This window comes from Pithys albifrons, chromosome 3 (genome assembly GCF_047495875.1).
Source record: "Pithys albifrons albifrons isolate INPA30051 chromosome 3, PitAlb_v1, whole genome shotgun sequence".
Classification (NCBI taxonomy): domain Eukaryota; kingdom Metazoa; phylum Chordata; class Aves; order Passeriformes; family Thamnophilidae; genus Pithys; species Pithys albifrons.
Genome location: NC_092460.1, coordinates 4,839,579 through 4,858,517, shown reverse-complemented (window position 1 = coordinate 4,858,517; position 18,939 = coordinate 4,839,579). Strand labels below are relative to the sequence as shown.

The 18,939-nt window shown below is 43.4% G+C and overlaps 1 protein-coding gene across 18 annotated transcripts in view; it reads right to left on the bottom strand.

Moving 5' to 3' along the window:
* FOXP1 (forkhead box P1) overlaps positions 1-18,939 on the bottom strand; it is a 380,458-nt gene that overhangs the window by 102,686 nt on the left and 258,833 nt on the right. For all 18 annotated transcript variants that reach the window (XM_071550249.1, XM_071550237.1, XM_071550236.1 and 15 more), the window contains one exon: positions 9,478-9,603. In XM_071550249.1, the coding sequence (XP_071406350.1) occupies positions 9,478-9,603 (126 nt within the window). The remainder of the gene's footprint in view (positions 1-9,477; positions 9,604-18,939) is intronic.

The following is an 18,939-nucleotide window of genomic DNA, read 5'->3' as shown; positions in this document are numbered from 1 at the left end:
TGTTTTGCTTTCATTTGTCTTATACTTTCCTGAGTGTGATACAGTTGCATATAATCAAGTAAACTAATTCTTTTCAAAATGAGATATTTCGGTGCTTTTCCCATCTCCTCTCAAAGTTTATTTAATAATCTATTTCATCTTCTCCATGCTTCATAGGACTTCAGCCTGACACAAAGTACATTTCTTTCTTGTGCCTTCAGTCTACTTTAATTTTCCAGGCTTTCAATGGCTTGAGATTATGCACCATAAATGATACACCTTAAATAGATTAGTAATTTATAAAAGGCAGATTACACTTATCAGGCAAATAAAAACATTTCAGCAACACAACAGCCTTTTCTTTGCACACATCACAAAATATTTTGCCACCTGACGACACAGCTGTAAAACTGTCAAGCTATGAAGCCACATCCAAGCAGCATTTCCAATTGTCTTCCTGGGTTTAGTTTCTACTTATTCTGTTATGTTGCACTTGTTGCCCTGAAACTTCAATATTAGCTCTAGAGATTTAAACACATGAGGCAAACAGCTGCTCTCCTACACTGCAGAGAGCCAGATCAAAATGCCTTTTCTCTTTCTCTCCTGCTTTTTTTTTTTTTTAACTTTCTTTTTAAACAAATTGCTGTAACTCAAGTATTTCTGGCAAAGTTGACAGTTTCAAGGCAAAATTGTGCTCTGTGATTATCGTCGCAGATTCCTCCAGTGCAAACTCCTCTCGGTCAGTGTGTGAGGAACACCAGCACTTCCCCACACTGACTAAAGAAACTTTGCCTTGAGGATAAAAAAAATAAATAAAAAAAATCACAGTAACTTAGCTGCTATGTAGATGTGTATATGATTTAAATTAAAACATTAAAACATTTAAACATTAACTTCTTTCACACTTCTGTAAAAAGAAAAAAAAAGAAAGCGGCAGCATGTACTCTTTGAGAGAATTCTTTTATCGGAGATTTTTGATACACAGTACTTTGCCTTTAGTGTTTTTTTAACATATTTGTTGCAAAGTGTGAACACAAAGGGACAAGCTGAAATAGGTATCTGGCAGGCTGTTCCAGCGCGTGCTGCCGAAAGCCACAAGTACTACTGCAGTTGTGAAAAACCTGTTATTTTGCTGCAGGAAGGCAGGGACTCCTCCAGCACTCCCTGCCCTGCCACGGGCAGCTCTTTAAAATAGTCCCGCAACAAAATAACCTTGAAAACCAGCGGCAGGCTGAAGTCCGTGAAAGTTCACAATGGGATATGTCCTATTTAAAATGTAGAGAGCTACTAAATATGACAACCATCTGATGTATGAAAATTATTCACAACCGAAAACAGACAGTCTGGAAATAGCTGGGATGACTTCATTTAGACAGAATTACCCAAATCTGTTTCTAATATACACAGTACACATAATAAATTTTTACAATATGACAAGGAAAACAAACTTAATAAAAGTTCCTGATCTTTTGTTACACAAGCAAGCTATAGCCATGCTATGTTTATAATATTTTGCCCATGATATCACAGCTCAGTAACAAAAGCTAAGCAACACACAAAACAGTTCCTAGGTATGACTTCACCTCGCCATGTCACCTCTGCACCCATCATCCCAGCACACCACCTTCCCCAACCCACAGCCCACGCTCGCCAGGTCACTTTTGACTAATAGTTCCCTTTTCTCCCTCTCCCAGGCTCCCTCTGCCTTGGGAAGCTGCAGATCCGTGTGACAAGAGTTTGTTTTTTTCCAGCTACACCAGGACTCATCTGAACGGTAAGAGATTTTTAGCCTGTTTCCTTCACTCCTGGTTATTTGACAAGTGCTTGAAAACCCTGTTATAAACAATCTCTGTAGGAAAACAGATGATGTCTTACGATCACAGAAGGTAATTTTTTCAAGAACCCAACTTTTTGAGCATTTCCCAGATGCACCGCGTCAATCTTCCTGCGTTTGACTATCTCAGCTGGTTTTCCAATCCGGGCATTGCGCCAGGCGGGCCGGACTGCCCCTCATTGTCACTTCTGTTCGATGGCACTTGCACCCACTGCTGTTATTCCAGGCTTCAGGAAATTTTCTAACCACTGGACAGGCTCCAGCACCGCGCACTAATAAGTTGCAGATTGCAGCACTCTAAGTGTGTGTGTGTGTGCACGAGTGTGTCAGATCGGGGCCACGGTTTGTAGGAGGGGGAAAAAAACAGTAGTTCAAAAATGCTGCCTACTCACATTGACAGAAAAGTGACCCCTGCACTTCATCAGAAATTCCTGCAGACTGACAAAATAAAGGAGTTTGCTTTTATCACACACAGTAAGACTCATATGGAAAAATGGAAACACTACATCACTCGACCTCAAGTTGCCCCCTTTTCAACCGCAGATGAATATTATGTATAAAAATTGTAAATCAATTTGAGATGTATTAAAGGAGATTCTCTTTTTCTGTATTAAAGGTAATACCTTTTAATCTCGAGATTTATTTTGTAATGTCAAGTAAATGAGAAAGACTTAATTTCTGTAACTGAATTTTGTTACTCTTAAGTCTCTTTAGCATCTCTGCATGTTGTTCACAGAATTTCCTACCCTTTGCTTTGCACCAGGAAATAATGAGCAAGCAGCACTTACCCAACACTGAGTCACAAATATTTGCCTACATTAACAGAGTATTAAAAGTCATTTTAAACAACTTAAGGAAATGGTGCTATGCTTTGAACTGTGATTCACTACTAGGAGAAATTAGGAAACTTTTCCTCTTCTAAAGGTAAAATCAGCTGTCACAACCTCTTTGCAATATCATTAGGTCCTAAAGCAGATTTTCCTCTTATGGATCCTCACACAATAGATTTCTTTGCTTAATGAAACTACTTCTGAAATTTTCCTACACTCAGTGTTGGGCACTTTGAAATTTCAATCTTTTCACATCCTTGAACTCTCATCAACATTTTTTTCCAGACTGTGTCAATAAAATTGATTACTTGCAGTTCTGAACTCTATTCTGCACATGGAAATAAAACAATTTGTTTTAAAGTATTTTCTGAAGAAAGCAGAACTTGGCAATCATATCTCCAAGATCAAAAAATAAAAAAGAAGAAAAAGAGCGACAAACCAACGAAGCAAACATTGCCCACAAAGAGCAAAACAAAAAGAAACCTCTCCAGCAAAGAAAGGAGAAGCACCGTCCCGATCTCCTGATTTTATCACAGCAGTGACACGAGCTCAAGCCCCGACATACACATCATCAACCTCACCGTTGTTCTCCTGATTGATACATCTCCCTGACGGATATGAACGATCTTTTTGGATCATTAATATGTTCATTAATTTGTTATCAATTCCAGCTCGCTGTACTTACACCGCCCGGTACCACAGGAGCGCCTCGGCAGCGCCGGTGCAATCACACACGGACCGACCCCTGGTTCCCTGGTTGTAGAGATGCCTCATGCCTACAACCGATCTGTTGCTTTTACAAGTTTAATCTTGGTATTAAGGAGCTGATTGTGGAACCATGTCGCTATAACATCCTCAACCCAGCTGTACATCATATAAACCACTATAGGAGGGGGCAGTCTCCCATCATTCCTGGCAGCAGCACATACCTTTAACTCCCTAATCTGTAATACTACAAAATACTGCTCTCATTTCTTCCCAAGCACAAGTGGACTACCAGCAAGGGTCCAACAGTGTTATTCCTAATTACCTTTTTTTCACTCTTGATCCTGTGGCGCTCATAATTAGTTACCTGGGGCTGCAATCCAATTTGAAGTGATGACAAGAAAGTGATCCATGAAAAAGTAATAAGTTAAATCCAATTTCAGCCTTCCTCTAATTAAATGCACATGGAACTAATGACTCAAACCCTACCATTTCAGTGATAATGGTAATTAGCGAGGTGGGAGTCACTCTCTTTTTTCAACACTGTAGGTGTAAACCACAAGGTAAAATGGCAGGAGCACTCTTAATTACATGTGTCATTTTGTCAGCAATTTACACATTTCTGACCAGTCAGGAAGGTTTCATTTGTTTTCCCCTTCCCCAGGGTGGGTAAGGCACATTCAGGCTTGGGCACTGCCAGCTCCACAGCCCTGCTCTAACCTGGGCAGAAATCACTGTTTTTACAAACCTCTTCTCTAAATGCTTAACATCAACATAGAAAACCTGTGAGAAAATGATACTCAGGGTGCTCTAACAAGACACAGGAAATGAGGCATCCTGGATTCCACTTTGCCCCTCAGGACTGACTTCTTTCCAACATGCAAATGCCAAACCACCAAATACCCGAGAGGAGCTGCACATCTCAACACCACTGAGGGTCTGCAGCATCCTGACCTTGGCCGAGTCACTTAATATCTCTCTGTTGACGTTTACATTGCTATAAAATGAGAATAATCATGTTTGCTGGCAGTACCTCACACTGCCAGCTCTCCAAATATATTGGTATTTTCCTAGAAGCTTCTTTTTTTAAAATATATCATTATAAGACAATCATAGATTTCCTTCAAGAAAAACTGCATTTGTCACCTTTCTGCTCAGTCTAAAAAGCTGGAAAACGGAATACTAAAGGCTTTAAAATTATATAAAAGGGCAGCAAAAAAAAGGCCCACCGGTTTCACTGAAAAAAACCCCTTAGTATCAAAATTTTCAAGCTGATCTTGTAATTTTGAGGACCTGACTCAGATTTTGTTCTTTTTGTGGGGTGGGTGATGTCTGCACTTCACAGACACATTCCAAGAACTGACTAACACCTATAATTGGGCTTAGGGGTGAAAAATAAAAGACCTATGGGGTTCTTTTGTAGAAACCAGCAAAATTTGACTTTGCTTTATTTCCAAAGTCAAAAATAAACAATGAAAGATGAAGTGAAATTTTCATAGGCAAACTTTAAACCCTGCAGAAGTGAAATCTCAACCCAAGTAGAGTTGGTGGTAAAATTCCCATTGGCTTTACTGAGGCCAAATTCAGATCAACTCTCATATTTAAAACTGAAACAGGGAGATACTTATACAAAAGAATAAATACAGTCACAAATTTACTTCCCCTGCCAAATTATCTGGCGAGACAATTTCTCTACCAGTTGTTAAAATCACCACTATGCAAAAATGGTACTCTGGGTGTAAAACCTGAGACTAGATGACCTGAGACTTGTGTGCCCCAAGCAAAACAGAGCAAACTCTCCCCTGCACCTCTCAGTGTTTATTACATTGTCAAGCTAATGATTTCTAATTTCATAACAAACAATCATAACTGCCCCCAACATCAAGCTACAGTGATTTTTTTCCTCTTACCAGCTTCTATTTCTCAAGGTACTGGAAAGAAATATTATGATAATATAGCATGCAAATTAAGTTCTACAAAGGCCCAGCCAAAAGGCTGCTTTAAAAAGCTGTGGTGTGCAAAGGCGAGGACAGCTCTGTCCTCTCAGCCTCCCCCAGTCTCACCCTGAGAATTTAAACCAAACCCAAATTCTTTTCTTGGCAGTGACTTAAAGGGAAGATTTATTTTTTTGTTTTGTCAACTGAAAACAAAAATTTCCACCCTAGTAATTTCATTATTTCTTCTCTCCAAACACACACTGGTTAACAACCAGACAACAACTCTCATTTAATCACATAAAAAAAGTCAAGTGATGGGTTTCAATTGTCAGATACTGACTTGGACGTCCCATATCTGTTTTCAGTCCACTATCCAACTTCCTGCTCGATGTAACACACAACATTTATGTCTTTAAAAAAATTGCATTTTTAGTATTGCCAAAACACACATGCACTTTTACTTTCTTGGGAGAAAAATGTGTCTCTTGATTTGTTTCCAATGTGTGTGCTCTTGCCAGCAACTAAAACGCTTGAAGAACCAAAATGAATAATCGTTAAGAGCATCAGCAATTAAAGCTGCAAATTTTAATCAATACTTCTATTAATACAAAGATATATTTATCCTGGCCAGGAAAAATGTGCACATTTTCAAAATCCTAAGTATACCTAGTCTGTTAAATTATTTGTTTCACAGACTCAAGGAAATCCAATGTCTATGGCAAATATATTATCAAACAGACTTTAGCCTTTTTTCAATTCCAGTAATTTTTTGTGGGACTGATATTTTTTATGTTCTTTCCCCAACTGCTGGTTACTAAACCATTTCTTAACTTTCAATTTTCTTTTGTTTGTGTCATCAGGCTGCGAAAATGGTGATCACTGCCAAGTCTAAACCACGGCAGTGTGAGATAGGCTCAAAATGTGAGTCATCGTGTATTTGGAGATTTGGGTTTTTTGAACTATCAGCAGAGCACATCTCTGCTCCTGCGTCCAAGTTCTTACACACAAAATATCTCACAATTTGCTAAAAGCAGATCTTCAGGTAGAGTTACCAAGGTCAAGGTCAATATGATTGCAAGAACCCACTGTCACGTAAACGCTATTGAAGGCACCATGTCCCCGCGTGGCCACAGGATGCTGGGATATATTTAAGTACTGTGGCTATTTGATCAGTGAATAAAGAAGGAATAGAGGAAATAATCCATGAGGTGATAACAGATTAGCTACACAGTGTCTACTAGATAAATTTTCCACATCTGTTTGTGGTGGTGGGGTTTAGGTGCCTGTCAGAATCCCAATGCTGAGCCCAAAATAGAGGAAGCTTTTCCAGCCCCAGGTCCAGTCTCCCCTCCTATGGAGCATTTTAGTATGAGAACCAGCAGTGCAGGAGAACAGCATCCCTCCCTGTTCCATGCGAACAGCTCCCCAGCACTCATGCTGGGTGCTGCTCAGCAGTGCCCTCACCAAGCACAGCAGGGATGAGTGATGCCTGTGGTGTTCCTGTTGTACATGAAGCCTGTTTGTCACAAAAAAACCCAGGTGACTGCTAACCATTGTGGCTACCAAATGAGACATCTATATTTCTAGGCAAAACCCAAAGATGACTTGCTCATTATTTAGGCAAACTTCTAAGAAAGGGGTGCATTTCCCCCACCCCTGACATTCATTCTATGTACTGTCAGCAATAGGTATCGCCTTGTCAGCACAGCCCCATCCAAATTCAGGGGGGTGGGTGCTGGTGTGGGTGCTGTTTTACTCAAAAATTCTACCCCTAGCAGCACCACTTACTATCAGCAACAGATTTTCATTACAGGGTTGCACTTGGGGGTGTTACACCCAAGAGGACTTCCAGTACATTTCAGACTGCAATAGCACCAGGAGTGAGAAGGGGGAAAAAAAAAAAAAGACTGGGCAGTCATTTGAATCAGTGAGTGACAGGCTGGGCCAGCTCTCTGTATACATTAATAAATTAGAATTTTAATTGTGTCTCTGACTGCAGGAGCTGCTCCAGTACTTTAATACGTACCAACAATTGGCTATGTTATGGAATCCACGATGTGGCCTTCACTGTTGACCTCTGCAACACAATTCCCAGTCTGACTACGGAAACTGTTTGGTTTGATCCTTTCAACTTATTTGAATCCTGACAAATAAGCTCACAGCTGAAAGGTCAACACAGTCATATTTCATCCTCTGGAGCTATTCTTAAGACATCTGCACAACAAAGCACTTCTTTTAGTACCTGACACTGGACCTAGCCAGCACAATCTCTCATTAAAAATGTCCCCAGTGGAAGAGTCTATTAAAAGGCATATGGATCAGCTATGGATTTACCAAATAAAATATTTTTGAAAGCATTAATGTAACGCTTTGGATTATGGCTCTCGACGCTGCCAATAAAACGTATATTTGCCCAATGACAAAATGCTTCATACTTTCCAAAAGAATAATAGCCCAGCTATAAAGCACGAGGTGTTGTCCAGCAGCCGGAGCATGGGGGTGGGAGCCAGGAACTCATGAATCTTAATCCTACCTCTAAACCCAATTCCCTCTGTGATCCTAAGTGAGGCGCTTAACCCGCTTCCCTCAGTTTCCCAGTCCAGAACTGGGATAATGCTACTTACTTATCAGACTTTCCTTCTGGGGATGTTTTGGAGATTAGTATTTGCAAAATGCTTTGAAGATGAAATCACTACACCAAAGCTTGAAGTTGTCCATGCTGGGCCAAGGGCTGCAGTTAATAGCTATTCCTCACTCAGGCAAAACTTCCCTTGAAGTCCCCATCAGCTTTATTTGGGTAGGAACCACAGGATCAGGTCCTCTCACTTTACTGTCAAGGCCTTTAGGGATGTTGGCTTTACCTTCCATATTCTACTACATATTTAAAGACTCTAGGATCCGTATTTTTGTAGGAAAATAATCTGAAGCACATATAAAAGGCAAGAGAAGCAGCAATGCTGTCAGGGAACTCATGGTGATAGTATATCAAACTAAAAAAAAAATAGAAAGAGCAAAACAGACATGAGTTTGACAACGTGCTATGACAACAAGAGGGGAAAAAAAAACCCCGGAAAGAATTTGGGGCTACAGAGGCTGAAGCATCAGATATAGAATAGCAAGATAAGATAAATGTCCCAGCTACAGGGCTTTGTGCAACTGCAGCTGAACTGCTGCATTCAGGAACTGATTATCAAAAATCCAGGGACATGCTGCAATTGCAGAGAGCAGTAATAAAAGCAATAACCAGCTGCAAATCAGAGAAGTGGTCAAGGGTCTGGAAGTGCCAGTTTATGAAATACATAAAGAACTAGATACATATAATTTGCCAAAACTGGCAAGTACATGTTCGTATCTCAGATGTTTGAAGAGTGTGAACACGAGGCAAGGCAAGGGACTGACTCAGTATTTATACAAGCAGTATTACTTGGAGCAAGAGGATGGAATTAAAGTGGAAAGTTCCTGAGAGTGTGCTTTGTTACGGAAAAGCATCCGAAGGAAAATAACAGCGGTCCCACTACCACTTGGGATTTCTAACACTAGAATAGGAAAAAAAAAAAAAGGAAAATGTGATACATGACCTTATAGGTCTTTCTTGTCTTTAACTCCCCGTGATTTATCCCACAAGACTAACAGAATGTACTCCAAAGCCCTATATGTGTGCATACATCTTCTGTTTGGGAATGCTATATTGGTTTTAGCTCTCTGAATTCATAACAGCACAAAGCTCTATAATATTTAGATTTTATTTCTAAAGATGTCCATAAATCAGCAGACAATAAAGAGGAAAAAACACACTGATGATATGATATCCTAGTATTTCCCAATATTCTTGACACAGCAAATCAACAGTTTGAGTGAACACAGACTACAAATGGAACAGCAATCAAACAGAAATGTTAATGCAAATCTCCTATGCACACTGACACAGTAACAAAAGCTATTCCATTTTGTCATGATCCAACCCTATCAGACACTAATAAAAGTACATGTTCATGATTTGTAAATATGCTGTGGGTGGGATTTTCAAGAGCACCCACACTGGTCCTTCCACCACGTACAGCAGCCACAGCCACTCTGTGGACACACTGGGAGGAAGCTTCTGAAGGTCCCATCCCTGTGTTCACTAGGAAGATGCATTTATTCAGTTTTAACAAGCCCCAGCCCCTCACAGAAGCACTGAGGTTCCCCTTACCTGAAGGGCTGGCTGTTTGTCATTCCTCTTAGGAGACTTTAATCCACTAACTTGTTGCTGCTGCTGCTGCTGCTGTTGCTGCTGCTGCTGCTGTTGCAGGAGAAGCTGCCGTGCCACCTGGAGAGCCTGTGGGGAAAGAGGTTGGAAACCTGAGTGTGCAGCAAACAGGGCATGGGGAGCTACACACACAGCACAAGGTCAAGGCAATCCCCAGTCATGGGGTACCACTTCACTACGGATCCATCTCCACTGAGGAAAGCAGTGGCTTCCACAAAAATAACAACTCAGCACTTGCATGGAATGTGTCGATATCCCACTACTGGGCTTCCCATTTTGACCACAGAGAAAACCAGTAGCAGCTGATGTTCAGGTCCTGGGTGGGAATCTCAAGTAACTGCAGGAGTCCCAGTGGTCAGCTCCACACAGTTATTTTTGTCCCCTTGGAGCCGCCCACAGCTCTCGTCACTACTGGGCAGTCTCACGCTTTTCATGTGCTTTCTTTCCAGCAGGTCAGGTCAGGTTTACAGAAGAGGGCAGTGGTATATCACTGTCTGCTCTCCTGAGCACCAGAGGACATCAAGGAAGTTTCTGGTAGGTTATGGTGGGAGGAAGAGGAGAGGCAGCAGCAGGAGGAGCCATACTGAGTCCCAGACATGCCGTGCTGAAGGCTGAGGAGGCTGTGAGGAGCCGGAGTGAACACACAAAAAAGCATGGACAGCATCTCAACCCACCCAAATCCAGGACTTGGACTCTGATGATCCTTATTGGTCCCTTCCAACTCAGGATATTCTACAATCCTATGAAAATCACTGTCAGCTTGTGACAGACCAGCTGTGGGGACTCAGTGGGAGGGGGCAGAGCAGCGAAGGGACAGTGTGACCTTACAGGATGGAGGGACAAAGGACACGACCCCAAAAGCATAAGCAGGCATGACATGTCAGGGATTATTGCAAAATTTCATGCAAAGCAAAGAAAAACCACCCCTGGACACCAAATTCTTCACCAGGTAGAGAAAAGAAAGAGTAGACAAAACATGGAAGAAAAGATGAAGAGCAAGTCCCTGCCTTGGCTCCCTCCCAGCTCCCCAGCCAGGGGACTGCAAGGATGATCTTTGCAAGACAGACTGTGGCACAGCTGAGGCTCCGCTGGCAAGACCCCAGCCTGCTGCTCCCAAAGGATTCACCAGCACCGGACTCGGGCCTCCTTGGTCTCCTTGGAGACGTTCAGTACATGTGTAGGTGGAAAAGTGGGAAGGCTGAAGACTTCATTAATGTAAAACAAGAAAAATAGTCCCTTTGCAAGATGCCTACATGGAAGGAGGGAAAAAGCCTTCCCCACTCCTACTGTGTATGTTCTCTGAGTGATTTAATTAATACCTATTTAATTAAGAAGTCAGATACGCTTTGGGTTTCACTTGCTTCTCCAAGTTGCAGAGTGTTTAATCTCAGTGCAGAACTGCTGAGAAAGGTTTGTTACCAAGTACTGCAAACTCAGACCCAAACCCCCCCACTAAAAACTTGTTATTTTCTGGCCTGGACCCGTCTTTTTACTTTTGAAGACACTGGTCAGCACAGCGTGTTGAAGAACCATCACTGCTGGCCAGGGCAAGCAGAGAGACGAGACTCTACCACACTTTGGCAACAAGTTCTCCTTTCAAATTTAGTAACAAGTCTCCACTGGATCACAAAAACTCTGTAAGGGTGGATGTGATTTCCAACAGAGGCTGATGTGGTGAGGGTAATGTGATTTTGCATTTCAAGCTGGACAGAGCTCAGAGCACCCACAACACCTCTAAAATGGTCCGTGTCCTGCAGGGATCTGCTGGGCATGGACACACACCAGGGTAGGCACAGATCTGGGCTCCCACACACACAACCATCCCATCACAGTGCAGCATCAAGAACCAGAAGATCCCACAGTCTACTAATGAATACAACAGAACAAAAGAAACCTTTATGAAGAAAGTTCTAAGTATGGTTAAAATTTTATTTTTATTGAATTAGCTTATTTAGTTATAAAAGCATCTTCAAGGGTGGGCACAGGCAGCAGAAATAAAATCTGCAAGACTTAAGGGAATGGGCAACAAATACTCACCTACTTAACAGGGGTGTTGTATGGCTTATTTAATTAATGAATACTTGTAAAGCACTCTGAGTTGCTCAGACAAGAAGCTCTATACAGTACAAGCGCAACATATTATTATATATTATTAAGACTGGCTCTGCAGAAGAATAATTCCAGGTAAATGTGCAATCAAATGATCATTTTAGTTCCCAGTAATTAGATTCAATAGGCCAAAAAAAACACAGAAGCCTTTCTTTAATCATACACTAAACAATCAGAACATCCCTAACCTTTCAAGCTACAGCCTTTTTGAATAAAACATCATCAACTTATAGATATTATTCCAAAAAGAACCAGTCACCATATGTGTTGTCTCTTTGAAATACAGTTGCTATAGCAGACCCTGCATGCATTTCATGTGATATGATCATATTCTATCCGTTCTGGCAGCTGAGAGGTTGCACAATTAAATTGGCTGCCAGAAATTTTTGAAGATTCCCAGAACAAGTAGCCATGCAAGAAATGCCTGCTCTCTACTCGAGCTGGCCACAAAGCTCTGTGCAGCTAATTGGGGTGGCTGCTGCCACCATAAGCCCTTACCATGGCTTACCCCACACCAATAAGGATTTCTGTTCCCAGGGCCAGACTTGCACTGGCAAAGCACTGACAGAGAAAAGCCAGAGCTCTGTCCCTGCTCCAGTCCCACTTGCACAGCACCCACATCCTACACATCCACCCTTGTGAGAGTCTCCACTCCCAATCACATCTACACCACTTGCTCCATGTCTGGTTGTCACCTGCCCTGGCACAGACCTGGTGGAACCAATAATGGTGAGAGGGAGGGACTGGCACAGAGGGTGGAGCAGGGCAGGAAGGAAAGGACTGAAATCAATGAAAGTGGGCTGGAGGGAGCACTGTGGATACAAAGAGTCAGGACAGACAGGAACATCAAAGGGAGAAATAAGGTACATGAAGGTGAGATGGCAGCATGCTGACATTCCAGGTGATTGCAGACTGAAATGGCATTTCCCTTCTCTCCTCTCAAGATTTCACTTTTTCAACCTACAAATAACGGACAGCAATAAGAGCTGAGCATCGGATAACCTCAGGTTTAAGATGTGGAAGGTTGTTTATAGCTCAGATTTGGTTCTTAATGAACATCCACATCAAGTAGCCACTGCGTCCTTGGTGGTATGGTGAACTCAGGGATCCAATGTCCCTTTTCCTTTCTACATCTCCCTTGTCAGCCTTTTCTCCTTCCTACCTGAGATCAAGAACTGCCATTGCCACTTCCAAGACTCATCTGCACTGCTCACACATGATGTGCTGAATAAAGACGGTCTGGGACACACCAGCCCTCCTTCCTCTTATACCCGAAATAGTTCAAGCCCATTTGGAGGACCTTCATGGAATTTGCTGATGTTTCAAGACCAGTGGACACCTGCCCTCATTAAAATGGCACATCCCATATAATCCAAGGCAATGAGCATCACACCTCTACCCCCTCCCCTGGTTCCAGGCAGTGCCATTCCCGTCAGGAGCTCAGGGCTGGATGCTGGCGTGGGAGCCCTGCTGAGGCTGCCGGTGCTGCACAGTGCTCAAACGAGGAGAGACAGGGAAATTAATCTGAGTGAAGTCAGTCCCACAACCTTCATCAGCACGGAGATTCGCAAGCAGGCCTGTACATTAATAAAGCTTCCTGTGGGAGTAGATGTTGCCTTTGATTTGCATGTGAATTCAATGCTAGTGAGAAGTGCCAGACTGTCAGACATGGAGACCAAAGTCTCTTATCTTTCCAAAAGCTTCTGTAGCAGTTTCCCCACATTTCCTTAATCATCTGCCTTGTCCTCAACTTACTGAACAGGCAGTAGAGAGTAAAGCTGGACTCGGTTCAACTCCTGCTGCTGCCAAGTCCTGAAACAAGGGTGCCAGGACTGTTTACTGCTAGCCAACAGCTCTGCTAACGTGGCCCTCTCCTCATGAGCAGGTGCTCTGACATCTCCAAGCTCTTTTCACACATTCCTCCCCACTGCCGTAGTTACATCCTAAATCTCCACCACGTGCTTGCAAGCGAACAATTGCCAGGGGCCGTGAAAAATCAGCTCATGTTTGTGCGTCCAGACAACTGCCTGTTCCTTCACAGGGCAGGAGAGATGCCAAGAGCCCCTGAAACCACTGAGTGGTTTCAAATATTTGGGTCTGTGATTACCAGAATGTTATCCACGCTGCTCAAGGAGTCTGCAAGCCTGGAAAGAGCTACCTGGGATGCCCAGAGACCCAGACACCAATCCTGGCTTCCAGCACTAATCACAGAGCACTGGCAACCATCCTCCTCTCTGCACCAAAACACAAAGAGGAAATCTTCCCACTTACTGGAAAAAAAGAGAAAGCAATGCATCCCTTAGCAAGTGCATCTGCTGAGTGCCATCATTTTTGGTCACTATAAACATGGATTTGGAAGGATGACATCAAGAGAAGACTTCCTACCAACCAAGTCATCCTATGCCTAGATAAAAGATACAGTAAATAAACTCCCAAGGTATTTTCTTATCCATTAGGAAATCACCCAGAGATAAAGAAATTTTCCTGGCATAAACAGAATCCAGTAAAAAGGCAACTGAAACACTGCAGTTTAGAGATATTGCACAAACTTGGGATGGTATTTGAGAGTCAACACTGGGTGACACCTAACCCAGGAAAAATGTTAACAGCACATTAACTGTAAGATGAATCAAGTCTGTTTCATTCACAAAGTGGGAAGCCCCACTGAAAATCCCTCTCCCTGTGCTTAGGGAAGTGGCTACTATTTAATATTTCCCAACTAGTTAAGCACTGGGAGGGGAAAAAGAAGTACACTTTTGCGATGACCAAGACAATTTTATTGCAAGACAGACAGAACGTGACTTGTTTGTCCAGCTGTTGTTTGCCCAGAATACTGGGCACTGTTATCACTCCAGTTACTGTTGTAATTCGACATTTTCATGCAAGCTCGACCTTTCAGTTTCATCATCCTCTTTGGACAAGTTCTGCTGAAAAATGCAGCCCTGCCTCTGACTTCATGTGTCCAGAAACTCCTGATTTGGGAAGGGGGCTGAGGCTGGGAAATACACTGGAAAAAGAGGGTAGAACTTTAAAAATAGAAATGCTGCTTAAATGCCATATACTTGCTTACAGTGTCAGTACATAAGGAAAACAGTAACAGAATCCAGTCACATGGAGCCTTTTGCTAACTTGTTCCACCACTGCAGCCAGTACAAGGCAGTGACTCTCCAACTTTCTTCCATGAGCCTATTCCTAGTGAAGAAAAAGAGCTGCAGCTCCACCCTTCCCATCTGCTCCCACCAATATTAATATCAATCAGTTATTAATGAAATATGATGACTTATAGCTATAACAGGTCTGGCTCCAATGCCATGAGAAGTTTGTTTCTGCACCTCAGGTTTATAAGGCATGGAAAGACTGATCCAGGGAACTCCAGGACATATGGAAAGGTATGTGCATTAAAGGGTAGGGAGACGAGCAACAGCCATGAGGATGTAAAAGGAATGGCCATCCTGTCTGACTGCCAATTCCCAGGGCAGTTTTGCAGTAATCAGCTGCCTCCAAAATGGAAAGCATGCATGCAGAAGTTGCAAGGAGGGCACAAACCAAAATCCCATGTGTTTTTACAGATTCCTAAGGATTTGGGGCCTTTCCAGGTGGACAAAGCTGCTTATCAGGAAGGCAACTTGAGAAAGGAGGAAGGAAGTGTTCCCAGAAATCAGAGATGGTCCCACTGCCATCTGAACTGTCCAAGCAGTAAATCTGGAAAGTTAACTCTCCAGCCAACATCATCATCTATCCATTTTTTCAGTTATGGTCATTAAAAAGCAAAACACAACAAAACAAGGAGAGAGAGATGAGAAAGACGATATTTTAAGGGCAAAATCTACCCTTGGAGAAAGCATAACACTACCCCGGTCCCAGACTCCAGAAGCAAGACCTTCTGTGTTAACTCTGATAGTCACACCCTTACAAGCTGATAGTGCTGCACAGCTTTCCCCACTGAGGTTTGGGAATGCATGGCTTCACAGCAGCAGGCATGCAGTTCTCCCCCCACCTATTTCTCCCTGAGTTTCACAATGGATTTGGGCACTGAGAGAACACCTGGATGGCAGCTACATGCTTCACCTCCCAGAAGGGCTTCTTGCTGCCATTCAGTCTCTCAAGGCAAGTACCTTTGTTTCTCCTGAGTGGGACGAGGGGGAATTTAGACTCAGACAGCAATCTCTCTTCTTTCTCAGCTCCCATCTGTCCTCACACCCCGCTCCACTCCACAGCTGCTCCCAGCAGAGTGGCAAGATGCAGCTCTCAAGCCCGGATGCACCCGAGCTTCAGAGCTGCTTCATGTCTCTCCCACTCCTGCCTCCTCTACCTCCTCTCCTGCGACACTCTCTTCTCCTGGAGCAGCAGATGTAGAGGAGCGGTGGTAGGAGGCAGACACATGGAAGGGGAGTCCTGCTGCAGCTCTCCTCCGGCAGGCTCAGGAGCCGCACAACGTGTGGAAACCGGCGAGGAGCGGAGCAGTATGCAACAGGGAAAAAATAAAAAACAGTGCAAAGCGACAGCAGTGGGTAGTGCTGTTCCTCTGGGAGGAACAGAACAGGGGGAGGTGAGATGAACCAACTAGAGAGAATAGGAAAGAAACCAAAACGAAGAGGAGGAATGAAATGTAGAAGATGCAAAAAAGACAAGCAGATGTTCTTGCAGCACTTTTTCCCTCTGACATTCATGCCCAGCTCTTCCATCTTCCTCCAGAACTGGAAATGAGCTGCTACAGCCTCCTTCCCCATTCCCACCATGCTGACCCTGTATACCACACACAAAATGAGACAAAGCTGTGAGCTCCAACACTACTCCCAGCACTGCAGCAGGGAAGCCTGAGGAGCGCTACAGGCAGGACACAGGGCTCTTGATATGGGACACAGGTAGAATGCAACATCACCTCGTGAAGCATCCCTGCTGTCCAGCCCTCTCAACACCCTGGGATTCAAACAATGCCCATCCCAGTCTCATCCTCTATTTCCTTGTTTCCTTAAATCATCCTCCTCCATCTACTCTGTATCCAGCTCCACAGGTGCAGCAGAGGGTTGCTACGAGTCTGGGGAGATGCTGTTAATATTCGGTGCCTCACTTGGCTGCATCTCCTCTGCAGGGCTGGGTCCATCCAAGGGCTACCAGCCAGCTTATCAAGGGGGGGAGCTTCAACAACATCAACCCTTCACTCAATAAAATGATCAGCTGGCCCTGAAGGCTTTGCTTAGACACAGCAGACTGGTCTGGCCAAGTGACTAATGGATGATTCCCATGCTGGAGAAAGAGAAGGGACCTGGAGGTCCACATGTACAAACCCCGGCTCATATCCTGTCCCTGATGTGACAGGGGCAGGCTTGGAGCAAGGGAGCTGGCAACATGCCTCACACTGAAGCATCTCCTAGAATAGTTCAGTCATAAGGACAGAAGATGAGTCTTTATTTTTCTTCCAGCAGGCTTAGTTTCTTTCCTCTGGAATAGATTCTGGCTACCAGTTGAGGAGATTCCCTTAAGAAAAAGGCACTGGAAACAAAAACCCTTTCTTCCAAACCCACAGGGTGGAGCTGCCTGTGCCCCAGTAGTGCTGCACTTTGTCCTTGTGGGCACTGAGGTTACTCCTGCCTATGGCAGGAAGATGCTGCTGCCCTGCTATCCCACAGACCGTCCCATGCCAAGATCCCTGCTTGCTATTGCAGCTCTGCGGCAATGAGGACCCAGCTTCACACAGGGGAACAGCAGGGTTTGCCTCCCAAACAACAGTTTCCATTTTGTAATTTATTCATTAACTCCACCAACTTTGGGGTAAAGGTGGGTGAGGTATTTTCTTCAATACTCAGAGATACTTACAGGGATGAAGTGGCCAGGCAGCAAGGAGCAGCAGCAGCAGGATAAGAGATCAACCTCAGCCAACACTAGGAACCTGTGAACCCCAAACCAGCCACAACTGGGACAACAACTATAAAAATCCCTTTTTTTGAGGCACAAATGAAATCCTCAGGCGGTTACACTGTAAAAACACCTTCTCTCCCCTTTTTTAAAGAGTCACAGTCAAGTCTCATCAAAGCCACTTAAAAAGCATCTGGCAAAAAGTTCCCAAACATTAAAAATGGTTCTCTTTATTTTGGCGTGCCAAGACTCACAGCATGTAGCGGTCTGTACCAGCAAGAAAGGAGGGATGGGCCAACACATCCTGGTAAAATGAGAAAGGATACAAATCTTGGCTCCCCGTGCAAACTGAACCAGAACTGAACTGTGTCTGAGTGATGAAAAAAATCTTATGGGATTTCCAGCTCGTTTCTGTAGGCTCAAGATCAGATTCTGAACTACTGTGTTTATCCAAAAGTGAACCAGACCTTTGAATATTTGGAGGACTATTCACCGCTGAGACGCGTTTTTCTTGGATGTCAAAAGCACGGGAAGTTCTCATATTTTTTAATAGAGAAGAGAAGAGGGATAAGGTGGGGGGAGAAGGAAGAGGGCCTTTTTGTTGCTACAACATAAATAGTATACTGCATACAGCTGCTTGCACGCTTCCCTGTGTGGTCAAAAAAACAGGGAACATATTTTAAGCTTGTTTTCCAAAACACTGCATGACAAACTTGTACTCAGAGGCCCATGAAATACAGCCCCTGACTGTGGACATCTCACCACGCTCCATCAGGCACTCACTGCTGTTGGATGAATGAAGGAAGCAAAACACTGGGACAGCCCAAAACATGGAAAACGAATGCTGCAAATCACATCTCTTAACTTCTATGGCACAATTTAATTTAGAACAGCTTCTAAAAACTTTAATTTTAATGGATTCTGGTAAAGCAAAAATAGGCAAGGTTCAGATGGAGGTGACAAAAATGATTAGAGGCCTTGGCAGATACGAGGCAAGATTGATAAGGGTGGGAGTGTTTAGTTTAGCAAGAGATGAGTAAGAGGGGAGATGATAAAAGTACACAAATTGTGACTTGGCCTGAGAAGGTACATCTGGTGCTTTTGCCATTTCTCATAACGCAAGAGAAAGGGGACATTGAATGAAGTCAGGAAGCAACAACCACTAAAAAAAATTAAAACAGATAAAGAGATTTTTTTTCTTTCTTAATACACAACTCATAATTACTCTCTGTGACGTACTGTCACAAGATATCACAAGTGCCAAGAGTATGGGGAAGATGCAAAGAAAGGATTAGACACTTGCACAAATAGTAATGAGAGCATGTACAGCTATCTCTGAAAAGATAAAAATAGAAATCAAGGTACCAATGTTTATGCTTCAGGGCATGAGCCAACCTTAAACTGCTGGAGGCTGGAAGTAAACTTTCCCCATGGACAGGT